The sequence below is a fragment of the Papio anubis genome, chromosome 4 (assembly GCF_008728515.1).
Source record: "Papio anubis isolate 15944 chromosome 4, Panubis1.0, whole genome shotgun sequence".
In the NCBI taxonomy this organism is placed as follows: domain Eukaryota; kingdom Metazoa; phylum Chordata; class Mammalia; order Primates; family Cercopithecidae; genus Papio; species Papio anubis.
The window spans coordinates 104,057,900-104,078,514 of record NC_044979.1 but is presented as its reverse complement, the minus strand read 5'-3'; the positions used below and the strand labels follow the sequence as shown (position 1 = coordinate 104,078,514).

General features: G+C 44.2%; 1 protein-coding gene across 3 annotated transcripts in view; it reads right to left on the bottom strand.

The window, feature by feature from the left end:
• The window catches only part of BMPER (BMP binding endothelial regulator), a 243,831-nt gene that overhangs the window by 205,406 nt on the left and 17,810 nt on the right, over positions 1 to 20,615 (bottom strand). For all 3 annotated transcript variants that reach the window (XM_009203122.2, XM_009203124.2, XM_009203123.3), the window contains exon 3: positions 5,790 to 5,889. In XM_009203122.2, the coding sequence (XP_009201386.1) occupies positions 5,790 to 5,889 (100 nt within the window). The remainder of the gene's footprint in view (positions 1 to 5,789; positions 5,890 to 20,615) is intronic.

The following is a 20,615-nucleotide window of genomic DNA, read 5'->3' as shown; positions in this document are numbered from 1 at the left end:
GGTGTTGATGAATTACTCTGTATCTATACTATGAAATCCATACAAGAATTGAAAAAGCATGAACTGGCCTGGGAAAGTTCCTAAGTCACATTGCTGTTGATTTTGGGGTTTTTTGTTCTTTTGTTTGGGTTTTTTTTTTTTTCCTGGCCAAAGCAAACTGCAAAAGACCATTTCTTTCCAGTTATGTAAAACTAAGAGTACACAGACAAAATTACATATACACGTAATAAACTGAAAAAGGTCCGGAAAACACACAATAAATTGATAACAGTTGTTATTTCTGAGCAGAGTGGGTTTCACAGGCTCAAGAAGAACTTCTTTCTCCTTTCTTGTTTAACTTTTTTAGTACAATAATATATTAATGTAGTGTTTAATTAAATTTAGAACTAAACATAATTGTGCCGAGGAAGGAAAGGAGAATGAGAGAGAAGTCAGAAGGGAAAAAGAAAAGAAAGTTCCAACAAATCGTGGGAGGACGTGAGCCAGTTCTTGGGGTTCAAGTCCCCCCACTCCCATTTACTTACACAATCAAAGAACTGGGAAAGACTTCCGATAAGCATTCCCCAGCACTTCAACATCAGAGTGATGTTTTCTTGGTCATTATCTGCTGTTTTCCTTTATTTCTTTTTTAATCATTCTAGTGATTTTCAAAATGGGAAAAGAGCAAAGGGTCAAAGAGAAAACATGGTCTCCCACTACAAAAGGTAAAGAGATTTTTCATGCCTACATGGTCTTAAGCTTGATTTTTCTCAAGAATGTTGACCAGGACAGGTAATGACTATCAGCCTCTAAAAGCTGTGGGATGTGGTTCTCATTTCTCCATTAGGAAAGCCGATCCTCTCTTTTTTTTTTCCGTTGTTTGTCCGGTAGCTGTGGTCCTCAAGCCTGTCTGCATAAGGGTCTCAGTGGAAACTTAAAAATACTACAGTCAGGGGCCCAGGCTGGGTGCTGCTGATACAGCAGGCCTGCAAGCCTAATGGTGAGACCACCTGGGTCTGTCTCCCATCTCTGTCACTTACTAGCTCTGTGACATTGGGAAAGTCACTAAGGCTCTCAGTGTCACCATTTTTCCATCTATAAAATGGGGCTGACCTTGTGAGGATTCAGTGCCTGCCTCTAAGTAAGTACCACCAGGAGTACTACCTGCTGCTGTTTTGATGAAGAGGATGATCATTTTGCTGACCTGGCAAGCCCCAGGAATCTGCATTCTAACTGCTGCTTCTGTGATCCATTACATTTTGAGAAACACTGTTTATACACATTCCCTCAGGTAAAAGGAAGAACAAACAGGAAACAACATTCAAGGGTAACTTGCAGCATCTAGTAAGCTCTCACTATTGGTCATCCACTAACAATACTAGATTTCACCTTCCCATATGCTTGCCAATAGAGCCACGCCCTGCACCCGTTCTGCCTGGCACCCACTGCACTATGTTAGGTACAAGCTGTGTGCACCTCCTCAAGAGGCCTGACCACACAGCCTGGTGAGCAGCTTTAAAAACTGCAAAAGGTAGTACCTCTGAATGCAGATACCATTCAAAATACGGAGAATTCAGTCTATCAGCACTCCCGTTACAATGTGTTAAATCAAGGGTGCCCAACCCTGGGCCACGAACTCCTACTGGTCTGTAGCTTGTAAGGAACTGAGCCACACAGCAGGAGGTGAGAAGAGGGCAAATGAACGAAGCTTCATCTGTATTTACAGCTGCTCCCCATCACTCACATTACTGCCTGAGCTCTGCCTTCTGTCAGATCAGCTGCAGCATTAGATTCTCATGAAGTACAACCCCTACTGTGAACTGCACATGCGAGTCATCTAAGTGTGCACTCTATGAGAATCTAAAGTCTGATGATCTGTCACTGTCTCCCATCACCCCTAGATAGGACCATCTACTTACAAGAAAACAAGCTCAGGGCTCTCAGTGATTCCACATTATGGCGAGTTAGATAATTATATTACACATGACAATATAATAATAATAGAAATAAAGTGTGAAATAAATGTAATGCATTTGAATCATCCCCAAACCATCCCCCAACCCTGGTCCATGGAAAAATGGTCTTCCATGAAACAGGTGCCTGCGCCAAAAAGGTTGGGAACCACTGTATTAAATGATCTGATAAACAAGTCTCCATTTCTTTGCTAAGGAGACTCCATTGCGTATTACGTTACATATATATAACATAAACATATATTTATTTATATTAAAATTATTATATTTTTATTTCTAACATACATAAATTATATTATATATAAATATATAATATAAATTATATAATATATAAATTATATTCAAATATGTAATATATAAATTATATTATATACAAATATATATTATATATAAAGTATATTATATATAATATATTATAAATATATAATATAAATTATATTATATATAAATTATATTATATAGAGTATATTAAATTATATATAAATATATAATATATATAAATTCATTGACCCTGAGGCAATCATGCCTAGACATGATTTAGTTATAAAGTATTATCAGCAAACTTCTGCATTACTATGATTCCTCGCTAAACCACTCTCATTGAGCAAGAACAGTCAAAAGCTTCAGCATGAGCATGCAGGCTCTTGTTAGAGGACTTATCAGAAATGCAGCTGCTACTGCTGTCTCAGAATTTCTGCTACCCACTGATTTGTTGTTGTTTTCCCCTATATGAATGCAGAATGCAAAAGAGTTACGGAGAAGTTTACTGGGATTCCTTGGGAGGCCAAACCCAGGTTGGGTTAACACTCAGATCTGAGGGGCCTTGGGAATGTCCTCCCAAGGGTCTCCCTCCAGTCCTTATTCCTTTACTACACAAGGCTCTTTGGTTTTAGCTTCTTGCCTTTATTCACATTCAAAGCTAAAACCCAAGGTACAACCTAACTGCCCAAAGATATGGTCAGAAATGACCAAATGAACTTTGGTACACTCTTACAACAGAATCTTATGCATCTATTAAGGATAATACGTCCAAATAACAGAGATGTTACGCCCTAATGTTTAAGTAGGAAAAAATATAAATAATCCAATATGAGTAGTAAAATATCAATCCTGTAAACACTTTTACATGGGAAAATACGGAAATAAATAAATGATAACAATTGTTATTTCTGGATGGTGAGATTATATTTTTTTCCTGCTTTTCCACAGTTTAGACTATTTTTTGAGGCTTCTCCTATAAGCATAAGTTGCAATTCCAAAAAAAAAAAAAAAAAAAACCTCACCAAAATACTGGGAGTCTCCAGTATTTAAGAGTGAACAGGACTGTGTCCCTTAAAACCCTTGAGACAAGCACTGTATTATGAGGTAGAAACAGAGAAAACAAAGGGTGCATATTAACATCCACCCTAAGGCCCCTGAAAAGTCAGACTCACTGTATTAGTTCATTTTCACACTGCTACATAGAACTGCCCAAGACTGGGTAATTTTTAAAGGAAAGAGGTTTAATTGACTCATAGCTCAGCATGGCTGGAGAGGCCTCAGGAAACTTACAATCATGGCAAAAGGTGAAGGGGAAGCAAGGTACCTTCTTCACAAGGTGGCAGGAAGGAGAAGTGCCAAGCAAAGGGGGAAAAGCCCCTTATAAAACCATCAGGTCTTGTGAACAGCATGAGAACAGCATAAGGGAAAACCACCCCCATGATTCAATTACCTCCACCTGGTCTCCTCCCTTGACATATGGGGATTACGGGGATTACAATTCAAGAAGAGATTTGGGTGGGGACACAAAGCCAAACCCTATCACCCATTCAGAAGTCCCTCTCATGAAGGTCCACCTTAGGGCAGGGCAGGATTCTTGACCACCCCCCCCCCCCCACAAATGCCTTGGAATTTCCATCAGAAAGAGAACTCAGGACACTGTACTCGCTGGCCTATCCTTGGGTCCAGTTTGGTTAGAAGAGGCTTATCATCTTAAGCTCAAAAAGAATGTTCAGGAAATGTGTTTGTCTTGGGTATCTCTTTCCTTTGAAATATTAAGATATGACGAGGAAAGGGTGGTGATAAAGGAACTAGCAGGTCAAGAAGGAAAGAAGGCTACACACTACAGCATGAAAAAGCTCCCCTCTGCACGACCAATCGTGGAGAAGCAAACCGAAAGCCTGTCAAGCATGCGAAGGGCACCAGTTATACCTCCATTACCTGAGAGATGTTGACATGCAGTACGGTGAATGCATCTTTCCATGTTAGTCCCTCCAACACAATTGTCCTCATTCTTTGTTTTTTTGTTTTTGTTTTTTGAGATGGAGTCTTGCTTTGTCACCCAGACTGGAGTGCAGTAGTGCAATCTTGGCACACTGGAACCTCTGCCTCCTGCATTCAAGTGATTCTCCTGCTTCAGCCTCCCCAGTAGCTGGGATTACAGGCACCCACCACCACCCCTGGCTTTTATATTTTTAGTAGGGATGGGGTTTCATCATGTGGGCCAGGCTGGTCTTGAACTCCTGACCTAAAGTAATCTGCCCACCTCAGCCTCCCAAAGTGCTGGGATTACAGGTGTGAGTCACCATGCCCAACCTGCTGTCCTCACTTAACAAATGAGGTGATGAGATCAAGAGAGGATCCATGTCTCCCCCTGCTCACATGGAAATGTGGTGGATGAGTTTCCCAAGGCTTAAGACAATAGGCATTGATTGTCTCACAGTTCTGGAGACTATAAGTCTAAGATCAAGGTGTCAGCAGGGCATGCTCCCTCCGAAGGCACTTGGGAAGAATCACTCCTTGCCGTTGCTAGACCCTGGCGGCCCTGGGTGATCCTAGGCCGGTGGCAGCATCACGCCAGCTTCTGCCACTCTTTGTGCATCACATTGGATTTGGGGCCACCCAAATTCAGTATGACTTCATCTTAATTAACTATACCTGCAAAGGGCCTAGTTCCAAACAAGGCCACATTCTGAGCTTCCACGTAGACGTGAAATTTGGGAAACATTCTGCCAGCCAGTACACTTGGATTGGGACTCGGCAGGGTGACTCCAGAGCCCACACCCAAACACTGGGCTAATGCTGCCTCCTGCGTGGCCCCACACTGTGAAGCCCTGTTGACGTATAGACGGTGTGAAATCCCCAGGGAGCTGACGATCTACATGAAACCGCAGAGAGGGAAAATCACACCACTGCGGTATCCATGTGGGCTTCTGGACGCCATGGAAATCTAAAGGGGATCGTGGCAGATAAGGGCTGGGCACCTTGAGCATAGGCAGCACCCAGACAGGTTGGGAAAAAGGACCCACACTAAGGCCAAGAGAGAGGTGAGAGCAGGAACAGTACATTCCTAACGGAGCATGGGGCTGGAGGGCGATGGAAAATGAGGCTGGATTAAGGATTTAGATCTAATTTGGAAGGAAAGGAAAATTTTAATGAGGACCAAAATGATAAAATACAGGCATAAAGACTTCTCCAGGAGAGGTGGGAAGGGTGAGTGTGGAGCCTGGAAAAACTGAGTGTTGAAACTTGTTGACAAAATATGCTCATGTGCGTGTGTACAAATATGCAGGGGCATGGTGGTTGCCTCTTCGCTACAACATTTTAACAACCTGCCTTAGAAAATAAACCAAATATGCAGATGCTCACATACTTTCATCCCTCCTCCAGGACAGTCCCCTTCCTCCCAGCCCCAGACACACACATACACACAAACACACACACGCACACACACCCTACTTCTCCTCCCCACCCATGTGCACCCCAGCCAAGAACTGAGTGAAAAGAAAGGTGAGAGAAAGAGAAATAAAAATGCCTGAAGCAGCAGCCAGGAGAGAAGACGGCCAAGACATCAATCACCTTTGCACTGTTCACAACAGGCTCCCCTCTGCTTGACGGCCAGGGCACAGTCTCGGGACAGCACGGGGCACTTCTCTCTCTTACATGTCACTTCCTTGTTCTAGGCAAAAAGAGACACGAGACATTTGAAATAAACATCAAACAGAATTCCCCAAATCCTAACACACCACGGAGGTTTTCCCAGCCCCCCTCTTATCTTGCCTTCACTTGGCAAGAAAACGCTGTGAGAGCAAATAGGATTTTGCTGTCTCTGAAACAGAAACGCCCATCCAGGAACACAGGACTTTGGAGATCAGAGTCAGATGAGAGGAGATGAAAAGTTCCTTCTTTAAAAAGCCAGCTTCACCTAGATAACCGATTGCCAAGGGAGAAGTTCTCTCCCGCTCCTTCAGATTCTAAGGTTTCTTTTTAGTACACGCTGCAGAAACGATAATATTTGTGTAAACCATATTTTGCCTGTTGGGCTACCTGGGCCAGGACTGCATCGTGAGAACAAAAATATTTTCACATGGCTGTCCAACAATCCTTAATAGTAGAGTGCATTAAAATGCAGCAATCTAAAGTTCCAACTCAAATAATGACAAAGTTGAGTATTGGATCGGCTTGGTAAAAGAAAAAATAATATTCTCCATGCCAAGCAGAGACACGGACGTCAGTGCTTTATAGCTGTGGGACAGCTGCGTTATATTAGCACGTATGCTAATGAACGTGTGGTGAACATTTGCATCTTTGGTTTCTTCCTGAAAGGTTAGCTGTTAAAATGTCTTAAAGAAGATACAAACGTGATGGATATGCCTGTTTATATATGGATTGTATGCACCTGAACCAAAAATACTGTCTCAAAAAATTCAACAAAATGTGAGATTTACCAAGTGGCGACCACATGCTAGGTGCCGTGGCTTTCATTCTCACCAAAATTCTGTGAGGTCACTATCATTATCCCCATATTGCAAACAAGAAAACTGCTGCTCAGAGAAGGCAGCTGACTTTTCCAAGATTACCCAGCATTCCAGTGGGAGGGATGGAACTCGAGATGAAGACATAAATGTGTGCACACCTATGCCCTTCCCTGGATGACAGCAAGCACTACCAGTGCCTCATTTGGGGGCAGGTTGGAGAGGAGCAACTGGCCAGCTCTGCTCACCTTGAAGTGAACCTAGAACTCTCTTTGAATATGTATTAATAAAGAAGAAATCCAAACTCAGCCCTGACAACAAATTTGAGAAGATTCTCAAGTGTACCCAGTACGCTTCCACGTCACGAGACTAAGAAGATCTCACCATTTCTTGCTCAGAACCAAGGAGACACATGCGAGCCTGCAGGAGTGTGTGTGTGCATGTGCATATGCATAAGTGCCTGCGAGCTTGTGTGTGTGTACGTGTGTGTTTGCGTGCGTGTGTGTGTGTGTGTGTGTGTGTCTGTGTTGGAGTCTGGGAACCCAAGCAAAGCTCATGCACCATAGTCCAACCCCAAGGCAGTTCCAAAATAAAACGTGTCACCTTCTATGCTGCCCTGAAATTTTCTGGGAGTTCCAGAGCGTAAGATGCTCCCAGGGTCTAATTCTAAAATAAATCCAGGTTGCCATCCCCTCTCCTTTCAAAGATGAGAACGTCTGTGAGTCCCAGAACCCCACTCCCTCCGACTCACAGTCCCAACTGCCTGAGAGTGAGTTCTACGGGGGAGGGTTGGGCCTTGCCTTGCCCGCAGCTGTCTCCACATCAGTCCTGTTATTTCCCTGCCCTCGTGGCTTTTGCAAGGGCAACTGAGGCATAGAAATAATGAGCCACAACCGGCGTTGCTCAAACTTGTCCGCTGAATGGCACACATAGAAAACGATGCTCATTTCAGCTAAGGAACGCTGGGATGAATGCGGTGAATGTTCCCGAAACTGTCCCAGGACTTGTCCAACACCCAGAGAAAGGACATCAATCCACAGCCACCTGCACCCCACACCTGCAGGGGCTGCTGCTGCTTTGTTTTCTCATTTACTGGTTGTCTTTATGACGGGAGGGTGACCTGAGTCATCCAGTCTGTCTCTCTCTCTCTCTTTCTCTCTTTCCTTTTTTGGGATCTGTTATATGGTACATGCTCTCAAGGGACTGACCTCATTTACTCCTAAAATCCTGTGAGACAGTGACCCTCATCCTTAGCTGCACATTAGAACCCCCTGTGGGATTCTTAACAAAGACTGCCGTGGCTTCCCACCCCCTGCAGCTCAGATCTGGTTAATCTAAGGACCAGGCATGGGTATTTGTTCAAGCTCCCAGGTAATTCCAGTGTTCAGCTAGGGCTGAGAACCACTGCTGTCAGGGGAGAGTATTTCTGTGGCTGCCGGGGCTGAGCCGGGATAAGGAGCTGTCCACAGTCCCTTTGTGAACAGCAGACCTATAATCTGAAGCCAAGCATGCTGGCCCCACGCTCCCCAGAACTCCTTCCCTCACCCCCTCTTCTCCATGACAATGGTGGCATCAAGGCTAACTCTAAGGCACGGCCCTTAGATTGATTTTTATAATTTTTGCTTAAACTACAAAGGTCATACAATGTAATGGTCACCCTTCAAATTAAAGAGACATTTTTTAAAAAAATTAATAATCTCCCCCAACTCCCACCAAAGTCATCAAGGATAACCACCAGGTATGTATGCTGCTTGGCGTTGTCGACAGAGACTTCGTTTTGAAAAGCGTAGTTCTTGCAAGCTATATTTTATCCCGACTCTCCTACCCCAGGAAAATTGTGAAAGAAACTTCATTAACAGAGCTTCTGCTACCAGGACTTTATGGCTTTATGCATTCAGCAAACCTGGCTGCAGCCTTAGCCAAGGGCCACTCCCAAGTGCATCTCTTTTCTTAAGGGAAGAATCTTCAGATACAGACAGTTCAAAGCTCTCAGGGCAGTCAAAGTGAAGACACAATCTGGGATCTGATAAATAGGAAGGCACACACTCACTTAAATATAGGAACTCTTTACTGACTTAGAAACCTGGGAGCCAGTCAAAATCCATAACAGGATCTCAAGATTCATAATAAATAGCTTGTAATTATAGTCCAGCACAACAGTTATTCCAACCAGATGGTTTGTAGATTCACATCTGGCTTTTTTTTTTTTTTTTTTGGTACACACACATAGAACAAGTCTAAACCTTAGCTGTAGATTTAGTGGGATTTTCCCCCTCTTATTCCACTGGGAGTTTTTAAATATTCTATCAACGGTCACATTGGTACGGAACTGCCATATCTGATCACTGCCCTGGTGTCTGATTGGTGTGAATGTGGAGTATGTCTTTGGAATCCCAGGCCTTCCAAGAAGAAAATTTAAAAGCTCAGGGAATTGCTGGTGAGAGCCTGATTCCTCCATTTCCTTAATTGAGTCCAGCAGCTACAGAGTAAATTCAAACACAGGTTAATTAAGACCACTCCGTTTGCTTTCCCAATTTTGCCAAGAGACAAAAACACTTGTCCTCGAGCCAGTAACTCTGGTGAGAAGTGACACACGCAAAGCCATGCCTTCAGGACTGCCTCACCCCTGGGCTGCCTCATCCCCACATGCACTACGTGTCACCACTGTGACTCGAGGTCAGGGCTCATTCCGTTCACATCTTCATTCAAGAAACATTTTCTAATACGGGCTCACACTTACTGAACTCGTTCTCTGCGTGTTCAGGCTCTGTGCTAAGAATCTTACGTGCATTTTTTTCACCAAAAATTCCTCATGATGGCCATCTTACAGAGGAGGGATCAAGGTTAGGAAATTTGCCCAGGGTCACCCAAGAGACAGATCTGGAATATAAATAGAGGTCTGTCATTTAAATGCCACACTTTGCTACTTCCCAGGCATTCAGGATGCAGAAGAGAATAAAATAATGTTCCTGCCCTCAGGCTGCAGGGGAGATTGGTGCCTTCCTGGTGGCTCCAGACAGGAACTCTCTTAACTAGAGCAGAGCAACTCCAGGGGCCTGTGTCATGGCCAACCACGGGAAGGTTTGCAGACACCAGCTGTTTGCTGGTAACAAAGAAAGTTGTTCCAATTTGGATAGCAACAGGGATGACACTATCATGCCTCTGAAAGCCAGACTGGCATCCTCAAACACTTTTCCCCAAATCCCAGCTTGGGTTTGAGTCTCTCCGAATCTAAACAAGAGAAATGGTGGCAAAAATACACTCAAGGAAAAGGTCAGAATACTCTTAAAAAAAAAAAAAAAAAAAACCCTAACCAATGAATAAGAGCAATAAACCCCACCGCATCTTTCACTCTCAGTCTCCCGTGAGTCCCTCTTTCTAAGGTTGCCAGCCAGTGGTCTACCTGTTGTCAAAAGCGTCTGTCTGCATTACTGCCTCCTTTAAGGAAGATAGTTAACCGATTCTCTAACATTGATCAAATACATCAAAACCCAAAACGTAGCCTCTGGAGGCACATTAAATGAAGTGCCAACATGAAAAACTAAAAGGGGGGCATAGGGAGTAAAACATTTTTTAAAAATCAACATGACTGGCAACAAAGCTCTATAAGGATGTGAGCCAAACCACAGCTCCTGCCGCAGGCCAAGTTCAAACAGGATTCCGGCAGTCAGCTTGCTGTGTCTGAGATCTGCCACGAGATGGCAGCACAGAGTGCCCGGTCTCAGGAATTGCAGCCCTGAGACCGCCAGCGCCGCCTTGGGAGTATTTCCCAGTGTCTGGTGGGGAGGGACATGAACTTTCCCATGAGCATAGGGCGGAGGTGTAGAGAGAAGATAGCAGAGCACCGCCGTGAAACCTTCCTGTGTGCTTTCGTCGACCAGAAAAACACGCTTTTGAGATGCTTCTGTTCTATTCCAAGCCCCAATGTCTTGAACATATTTTTTTTTTTCAAAGATTCTTCCAGAACCAATCTACTATTATGGAATACGAAAAGTATTCTTTGACCTTTCATTTATAATAAAAAATAATCAAAATCTGAAGAGGAAAATACAGCAGCTAGTATGATAAGGGTAGTGGAGGGAGACGTGTCTGCTGGCAGATCCTTTATTTTTAGACTATGAAACACCATCACAAATCTCTCGAAATAAGAGTGAAAATGAAAAGACCTCGTGCCTGTCTGCTGATGGTCCATTTGGTCAGCCATGCTGTGAAGGTGGCAGATCCACACAAGACCCTTCCCCTAGATGATGGCATTATTTTCTCTCCATCCCTGTCTCTGATGACAGCAAAGCCTGCCTGGGAAGCAAACAGCTGTCATTTGGCAAACTAGCAAATTCAAAGTGACAGATCCTTTTTCAGGAAACCAAGAAGGCTGTGAGGTTGTGGTATTTTTTTCTGCCCGAGTGAACAATACTCAATATGTCAATGAAGCACATGGGCCAGGAAGTGGCAGAGTCCCGTTATTCCATCGCGGTAGTCTTTTTTGGGGAAGAGCTTACAGATTTTGCTACCTTCAAGAATTCTCCACCAAAATACAAATATCCCTGGGGATAGACCCACATTCATCCCAAATTGCCAATTTCTTGGGATAGATGCCCCACCCTGGCGACTCTGAGAGGAAAAGTTGCTTAGCAGTGGAGGCTCCAAAGCTGAAAAACAAAGCCTTGGCACACGTATCACTATACTCAGTGCTGCGGGAGAGAGGCAGAAATCATGCAGCATGGTTCCTAGTCTCCAGAAACCTACAAGCTCTTGGGGAAAATAAGACAACAGACATCAGCAGATCACACAAACACGACGGTGTGACTTCTGGCACAGTGAGAAGCACGAAAGAGAACTTCACCTTGATTCAAAAGCCATCATCGTTGCTGAGCACAAATAGGACACTTTGATGCTTACTCAAATTTTTATTATCAGAGAACTTACACAATGGTGTTCCATGTGGAGAGTCTCAAGATGGCTCAAATAGGAATTTGTTGTTAGGAATATGGATGTCTTGTTTCAAGTGTCCCAAGGAGGAGGGAGCAGGGGAAGCTGATCCCACATCAGTGTGTATATTCTCATTGGAATTTCTAGTCTCTCTCTGTATGAAGTCAAAGAGATCAACTTCCCTTGAAGTATCCCCATTGTAACCCAATTCCAGATCTCAAAGAGCCAAAGGAAAATTTTTAGCACTTTTGAACACAGGTCACGATTTCTCCCAGGCAATATTATACCACTTCTCATAAACAGAAGAATAATACTTCAGGTTTACATAGCACTTTCTTCTAAAGATCTCTGTAGACATTATTTCATTAATCCTCACAGGTTTATTAAGATTTGCAGATGGAGAAATGGCACACAATGAGGCTGTCTCAGATCCCTCAAAGAGGCAGCTAGCACTGAACCCAGGAACAGAACCCAATTCCCAGCCTGGCTTATGGGACCAGCTGGGAAGGTTAGTTTGTAAGGCACACAGCACTAAAATGTACAGGAGTGTCATATCCAAATTAGGTTAGCTCCAATAAGCTGTTGAGATTTTAGAAATAGACTAGTATGTAAGTTAAGCTAGTCTGCAGATTTTCTGGACAGGCCACCTGGTACGAGGTAACCTATGAAAGGTGCCATGGAAGGAAGGGATTACCCAGGACTTGGGCAAGCAGACCAGACTTAAAGCCTTCAAGGTTCTAGAATGAAGAGATGGAAACAAAAGCTGAAAAAAGAAGTGCGTTGGCAGCAACCAAAGACCCAAAGGGGCCAGATTTCATTGCTTTTCTTTGAGACAGGGTCTTGCTGCATCACCCAGGTTGGAATGCAGTGGCACAATCATGGCTCACTGCAGCCTCAACCTCCTAAAGTCAAACGATCTCCCATCTCAGCCTCCAGAAGTAGCTGAGACTACAGGAATGCAACACCACTCCTGGTTAATTTATTTTTATTTTTATTTATTTGTAGAGACAAGGCCTCACTATGTTTCCCAGTCCGGTCTCAAACTCCTGGGTTCAAGTAATCCTCTACCTCAGCCTCCCAAAGTGCTGGGATTATAGCTGTGAGCCACTGCACCCAGTGAGATTTCACTGCTTATCAGCAGTTCTGATCATTGGAAATAGTCAAATGAAGTGATGACCTCTCTAGAACATTCGGTCAGGGGAAATCCTGAGCAAGTGAGCATGAACTCACAGAGGAGAGAATGCAAGCTTGTACCTGCTCCAGCCTGTCCCCTTTGGACAAAATCTGTTCTCAATCTCTCGGAAAATAATAATGGAGCATGGGTAGGGGGGCCCTGAGATAGCCCAGTGGTTGCCAATGGCAGTATTAAAATTGATTGATAATTTATTACTTTAATTAAGCTTTTGCTTGTTCATTCTTCATTATTTATAGTAAAATTGACTTTCTTATAACTCTTACATAGAAATATCTGGAAGAAAAAAATAAAAGGCAGTTTGGTCAGCCACAAACCGTAAGTGTACAAGTCCAAGGCTCTGGGTCATGTCTCTCAACTCAACAGAACTTGGGAAAAAAATAGAAAGACAACATGAAGAAATCCATTTCTAAGATGAAGAACATGAAGCTGAAAGGGAAAAGGACCCAAACTCCCCAGATGAAATAAGTGGTTTCCCCCAAGACTTCTTTCCCAACTGAGTTTAGTCCAAGAGATGGGAGGTGTCAACTGTAGCCTTTGCACAATATACCTCACGCCTTTAACATAAAGCGGCATTTCCAGACCTTTCTGCAACCCCAACCTCCACTGCTTTTGCAAATCCCTTCCATAGTCAGGGCCACAAACAAAGCTGATCCATCTCTAACCAAACAATGAAGTAACATACTGTTTTCCAGGCAGGCTGCTGAACTATTAAGAAGAATAACACCTGACATTTATAGAAAATCTATTATATGCCCCTCCATGCTGAATATGTTTTGTGTATTTTGTCATTTAACCCTTGCAAACAAGCCTGAAGAAGGTACTGATTTACCTCCCACCCCATCTTACAGGTAAGTAAACTGAGGCACGGAGAGGTTAAATGGCTCACCCAGGTTTACATAGCTGGCCAGGGCAGAGATTCAAACCCAGGACTCCGATATCAAATCCTATGATTTCATCACTATGCTATACAGCTTCATTTAGAGGCTAAGTGAGCCACCTTCCCCTTGCAGCTAAGAATTTAAATGTTTGCCTTTGTTAAGCACCCCATTCTCAGACCTTTATAAACCTTGGTGCTTTATGGTTGCATTTGGAACACACAAGTAAAAATAGTGCCTTTTAGGAAAGACAGATTAAGTCTCTGACTTAAAAACTCAAAACAAGTCCCAGTCTCTGAGTGCCTGGTCCTTTGCAAGGCTGACCACCACCTGGACCCGAACCTGCCCAGTCCTCTCATTTCTTCTTTGATTTGAGCAGAAGGGTGTACTCTCCTGTGAGACTTGCAGCATCTCACGGCCGTAATTTTGGAGACTTAATGTTAAACTGTCTTGCAAGAACATCACGCAATTCATTGCGCTCCATCTGGGAGTGTTATTCTTTTTCCCTCCCGTCTAGGCTCAACGAGTCTTTACCCCAGAGACCCAGGCCCTGGCAAACACCGCCTCCTCCAGCCCAACTCACAGTGCAAACCCCGAACAAAGCTGCCCTTGAAGCCCGGCCATTTAAAAAGACTTTATGAAGCCCACTGGGGCCCCCCGATTATTTTGCAACAAGTCATATCCCATGAAGAAATTCACTTCTCTGCAACACAAAACAGAGGGAGATTAAAGAAAAAGGCAGGGGGGTGGAGGAAAGAAGTAAGACCCCCTGCGGTTCTGTCTGGCCAGAATCGTGTCTTTTAGTACCCATGTCCCCTACAAAGACGATGTTCTGATGATATATGGCCCTAATACATCACTAAATGACAGTGTTCTCCTGATCCCATACCTTGAAAATATGACACGTGCCAGCAGAGGCAATGGGGGATTAATAAGGAGGCCCTTTTGATATTTATGTTACCTAACATTTCCATTTTTTTAATGGGTTTTAGTTTGTTGGAGGGATTGTTTTGGGTCCTATTCTGTTTAAGGGTTTAGGTCTGTCTCTTTTTTTTTTTTTTTTTTTTTTTTTTTTGGCTTTTTCAAGAAACTCACAGAACAAAGAAACACAGTCCATTAGAGTGTCCCGGCTGCTCAAGTAGAAGTCTGATTTAAAACAGGGCAGTGTCAAACGGCTCCTCATTCTGTTTAATCATATTTTGAAATAGAACCAAAACATTAGGGATGGCAGAACACAAAAAAACAACCACCAAATAAAAATAGTAGCCCAAAAGAGAGTAGCACTGCCTGCTTTTTATTAGACTGCACGTCCTATAAGCAAAGGGTCTGCTGGCAACAGCACATTCGTGTAACAGGAATGGAGGGAACACACAGAGCCAGGGATCGAGCCCCATGGGCCCTGCCACAGATGCAGCTCTGCCACCGTGCTCAGTTCCCAAGAGCAAACCAAAAAACCAACAGGGAGGTGGCATCTCACTCTGCCAGGTGTGTGAACCGAGAGGGATCATGGTGGCGTCCTGCCTTTGTTTGGCCCAAATGCTTCAGTCAACCCTTCTCTCTTCCTAATAGAAGGGACTCCAACAGCTGGGATGTGGGATGGGGTGGGTGCTGCAGAGAACACTTCCAAAAGACTCCTGGGAAGAATTTGCAGGCCAGGGGTGAGGGAGAAGGAAGCCCTGCAAAGCAGTGCGGCTTTACACGCAGGAGGCCCGGCTGCCTCTTCAACACCTCTGGTTATTTTACACTGCTGGGCGCCCTTCAGCACATGACGAATAATAAATCTGCTTCTTCCTCTGCCCAAAAGGAAAACAGAAAAGAAAGGGGCGATGAAATTCTTTTTTTTTTTTTTTTTGAGACGGAGTCTCGCTCTGTCACCCAGGCTGGAGTGCAGTGGCGCAATCTCGGCTCACTGCAAGCTCCGCCTCCCGGGTTCACGCCACTCTCCTGCCTCAGCCTCCGAGTAGCTGGGACTACAGGCGCGCACCACCACGCCCGGCTAATTTTTTTTTGTATTTTTAGTAGAGACGGGGTTCCACCGTGTTAGCCAGGATTGTCTCGATCTCCTGACCTCGTGATCCGCCCGCCTCAGCCTCCCAAAGTGCTGGGATTACAGGCGTGAGCCACTGCGCCCGGCTGGGGCGATGAAATTCTATGAATACTTTTATACCTTTCTGGTGAGTTCTTTTGAAGTAGGTAGAAGATGACAAACCACATTTTCGGGGTCCAACTCCAAGTACCTGTAGGATCCGGGGCTCAGAAGGCATTAATGGGGCTTTCCAGTCCCAGAGGGACAGTGCAGAATCTTCTGGCCAGGTTGGTGGGGGTTTTGGAGAGAGTGGGGAGTGGGAGTGAAGAGTTTAAAAGTGGTAATAAAATTAGGTAACTCCATAGGAAAGCGTGAGACCTGACATTAAAGAAGGTGATAGCTGGAGATATTATTTTGACAGCCCCTTTCTTGACTTACTGCAATATAGGAAGTTGGGCTGTCTGGTATCAAAAGACAGATGACTCAATGGGCCTTTTAAATATGCACAGAAGGCCGGGCGTGGTAGCTCATGCCTGTAATCCCAGCACTTTGGGAGGCCGAGGAAGGCGGATCACAAGGTCAGGAGTTCGAAACCATCCTGGCTAACACGGTGAAACCCCGTCTTTACCAAAAGTACAAAAAATTAGCCGGGCGTGGTGGCGGGTGCCTGTAGTCCCAGCTACTCGGGAGGCTGAAGCAGGAGAATGGCGTGAATCTGGGAGGCGGAGCTTGCAGTGAGCCGAGATGGCGCTACTACACTCCAGCCTGGAAGACAGAGTGAGACTCTGTCTCAAAAAAACAAACAAAAAAAAATTAAATGTGCACAGAAATGACTCCGTCAAGGGTAGAAGAGTGAGCACGTACAAAACACAGAAACCAAATGTCTTAGATTCCCTTGGCAATTGGTGGTGGCAAAACCACTTCTTTGTGAGGCCAGCCCTGGAAGGTTGTCACTCTTGTCACAAGTCAGCACGTCTCCTTCCTGGATCACGTACCTACAGTGAACCCACCAGGTCCTCAGGTGTCCCTCATTCCTGTGGGTCAACAACAAGCCACAGAGCCAATGAAACAGATTTTTCATGGATTGCCCCGTGAAAGCCCGCGCGCTGTTAGGAGTTACAAAAATACCTGATGTTGACAAGTAAATGGAGCTGACATCCATGGGAATAGGCAGGGCGGAGGAGCCGCTCACAGCCCATCTGTCATTTTGACAAAGTAACTTTCTGGTCACCAGTGAGACACTCTTAAAGACATCTGCACAATTGACCCCGACCACCGGCAATCACAGAGCCTTTCAAAGGTACCCCAGGGACGAAAAGCCAATCAGCTTTAGAGCTGGATCCTGTAGTCCTCCCTCCGGGTAACAGTAAGAACAGGGTGACACCTCAGTTGCTGGAAAGATCTCTGCTCCCAGGTTGTATTTACATTGGTGCCAACTACAGAGGTTGTCCAGTTAGCCCAAGTAACGTCAGGTAGGGAAGCAAGAGAATAGGAGCTCTCTAGCTGGCTAGAAGTTCACAGAACTGAATATGTCAGCCTCGGACAGCATCCCCCATATGAAGGCAATTCTGTGAGCTAAGGTTTGTCTGACTCATTCACGAAGGCCATTAGCACTGTGTTCTCTTCACCAAAGCTTTCCCAAGGGTCACATGCAGATGTCAGAAGAAAACTGAAGAAGCCACAGATTTATTTCCTTGGTTTAGAATGTAATTTTAATCCACTAGTGTCCATTTGCAAACTCATTAACCATCAAAGAAAGCCAGATTTGCAAATAATCCCTTTCTGAGATTAAGGTGTTATAAAGAAACGAGAGTGGTCAATTACACACAAAACGTTATCAACATAAACGTTGCTGAAGGGATTCACAGCATGTGCCCATTTTTAAAAGGAAAATATCAACCATAATTAGAATCCTTAATCATTAATTTTAACAAGCGTTCCATCACAAAACAGCTTCCAGAAGCTTTCACATATCTAAAATAAGGCAAAAGTATCTGCAGAAAAACAAACGGCTATTAGAAACATGTGGCATTGGGGCTATAAACTTGGATTTTTCTGCAGGTTAATCACTGCAGATTTCAGATCTATCTGACCAAAAATCCACAAATCTGTTTAACTAATATTTTTGAGCCCCTGCGGCAGGCCAGGCACTATGCCAGGTTTTGATGGGAACAGAAAATATGAATCAGACTCATCTTCTGCCCTAGAAGAGCTTACAATCCAAGAGGGAGAGAGACTAAAGCATAAACACAGCACAGGCACCTCCCATGTTGCAACATGAGGGGCAAGTAGTGCCGGTTACCAGCTCAGAGAAGCTCAGAAGTGAGGCGGGAACAGTCAGTTTTGACCAAATTCCACTGCCACAAACTCCTAAAAATCATCCAAAGTCTCTTGGTTCTTTAGACACTACGTGGCCCACTGAAATGAGCCTTTACCAAAGTTATATTATACAATTATCTCACTGAGACAGAATTTGACCTACATCTGTCAGCATTTTGGAACTGACAATTCACAAATGAATCTTCTTCTATGATGACATTCCAGTGCACTCCAAGTGAAGTGTAGCAACCTTACTTGGTATTTTTGAGTAGAACAGTTTGTTTCACATATATCACAGGAAAATAAGGGGTGCTTATCTTGTGCCATGATTTTCTTGCTCTATGAAACTGTAATATTTAACACACTTTGCTAGTCTTTCATCTATGTTTTAGGTAAAATATAAAACATAACATACTGGAATTTAACTTACATTCTAAAACCAATAATTACCACGCTGCCAAGTCCACCATGAGTGGTAATATCTATTTTTCAAAAACGGTTTTCTATAGGAAAGAATTTTATTCTAGAATGATATTGCTCATTGCACAGTTTGTTATGATAGCATTAGTGCTCATTGGAGACAACTTTTCATCTTTCAGTGGATTTGTTTAGTTTTCGCACCATCAAACATGATACCCACAATAATGTAAGCTACGAAAAGGGCAAGTCATCATGACAGAAGAAGCAAAGTTTGGAGTAGAAAGAAAAGTTCATCATTTATTTTGGGGAAGAGAAATAGTTAGATCTTCCAATTGCCAAATCAAAAAACTAAACTCAGTGGCACAGATGAATTCGCCCAACAAATACGCTCTGAATGAGCCCAGCATTGTCCCAGGTATGTTGGGTACAAATGGACATGGGAGGGCCGTGTCCTCACAGAACTGACGTTCCAGCAGCAGGATCTCATGGGCACTGGGGAGGGCTCTGAGAAAATGAAGCGGGACAAGGGAACAGAATGACAAGGTGTGAGGCTGTTGGGGACAGTGATCAGAAAAAGACCCTTTAGGCTGGGTGCAGTGGCTCACCCCTGTAATCCCAGCACTTTGGGAGACAGAGGCAGGTGGATCAGAGGTGGTTAGAAGTTCAAGACCAGCCTGGGCAACATGGTGAAACCCCATCTCTACTGAAAATACAAAAATTAGCTGGTGGTGCGTGTCTGTAATCCCAGCTACTCGGGAGGCTGAGGCAGGAGAATCACTTGAGCCGGGGAGGCAGAGGTTGCAGTGAGTCAAGATTGTGCCATTGCACTCCAGCCTGGGTGACAGAGCAAGACTCCGTCTCAAAAAAAAAAAAAAAAAGGAAAAGACCCTCTAATAAGAAGACATTTACTCCTATACCTCGGTAGAGAATACGTAAATATATTGGATATGTGTGCTCCAGGCACAGGAAAGAACAAAACCCCAGTAGAGAGGGCGTTGGGTATCCTGTAGGAGTGAGGAGGAGCCCAGTGCGCAGCTGGAGCACAGTGAGAGGGGAGGGTGCTTTGTGAGCTGAGGCCAAGATAGCGTCTGGAGCCGCACCGTGCAGGTCTGCGTAGGCCGTGGTTATTCTTCAAACTGGATTCCGGGTGAGATGAGAAGCCACGGGAAGATTTTGCTCAAGTAAGTCAAATAATCTGTATACTTTCAAATGGTCACTGCTTGATAACATATTGTCCGAAGTCAAGAGCAGTAACAGGTAGTTAGAAATAATCCAACATATTTTCAAGACTATACTGACAAGAGCTGCTAATGAATGGAACCTGGGATGCAAGAGAAAGAGGAATCCAGGACCCCATGGTTGATGGATGGCCTAAAAAATGGATCCATGCAGCTGATGTCACTGGCTGGAGCAGACTAAGTTTAAGGAGTGGTGACAAAGGAGATCTCATTCAGGCCATTTTCAGTTTGAGATGCCTACTCAACATCCACGTGGAGACACCAGGTAGACATGTGGACAGATGCAGCTGGACTGGAGGTGGGGTGTGGGAACATAAATGTGGAAACTATCAGCATACCGGTGGTTTTGGGCCATGGATCGGTATAAAATTGCTTAGGGTATGAATATAAACAGAGAAAACGTCTTGGCTGAATCCTGGGACCCTCCAATATTTAAAGTTTGAAAAGATAAGGAAGATCCACCAAAAAGAAAAATAAGCCAATAAAACAGAATTCTTATAAGTCCATCACACAAACGCTGAGAGAGCGCCATATGTATGAGTCCTTACCCACAAAGACACACAAATGTGTGCATAGACAACTGTAAGTTACCCTGGCTGTGATCATTACATTAATTCAGTGACCACCAGAGGTCACCTTCTATCAGCACCTGCCACTCTGCCAGGTGTTTTAGCAACCAAGATACCCCAGGATGGGAGGGTTGCTACCCACTATTTGAGGCTCACAAGAGAGGCTTCCTAGACCACTGCTGCCCACTCCTTACTCCCACTACTACTAATTATCACACCTGCCAACCTGCGTCTCAGAGGAAAACTGATTTGATTTAAGTTTAGGAAAATTCTGGTTGGCTAGAAGAGCTAAGAATTCCAGGGAAAAGGTCTAGGACCAATGTTCCCACCCAAGAGGGCACAAACCCACTAGAGCTTAG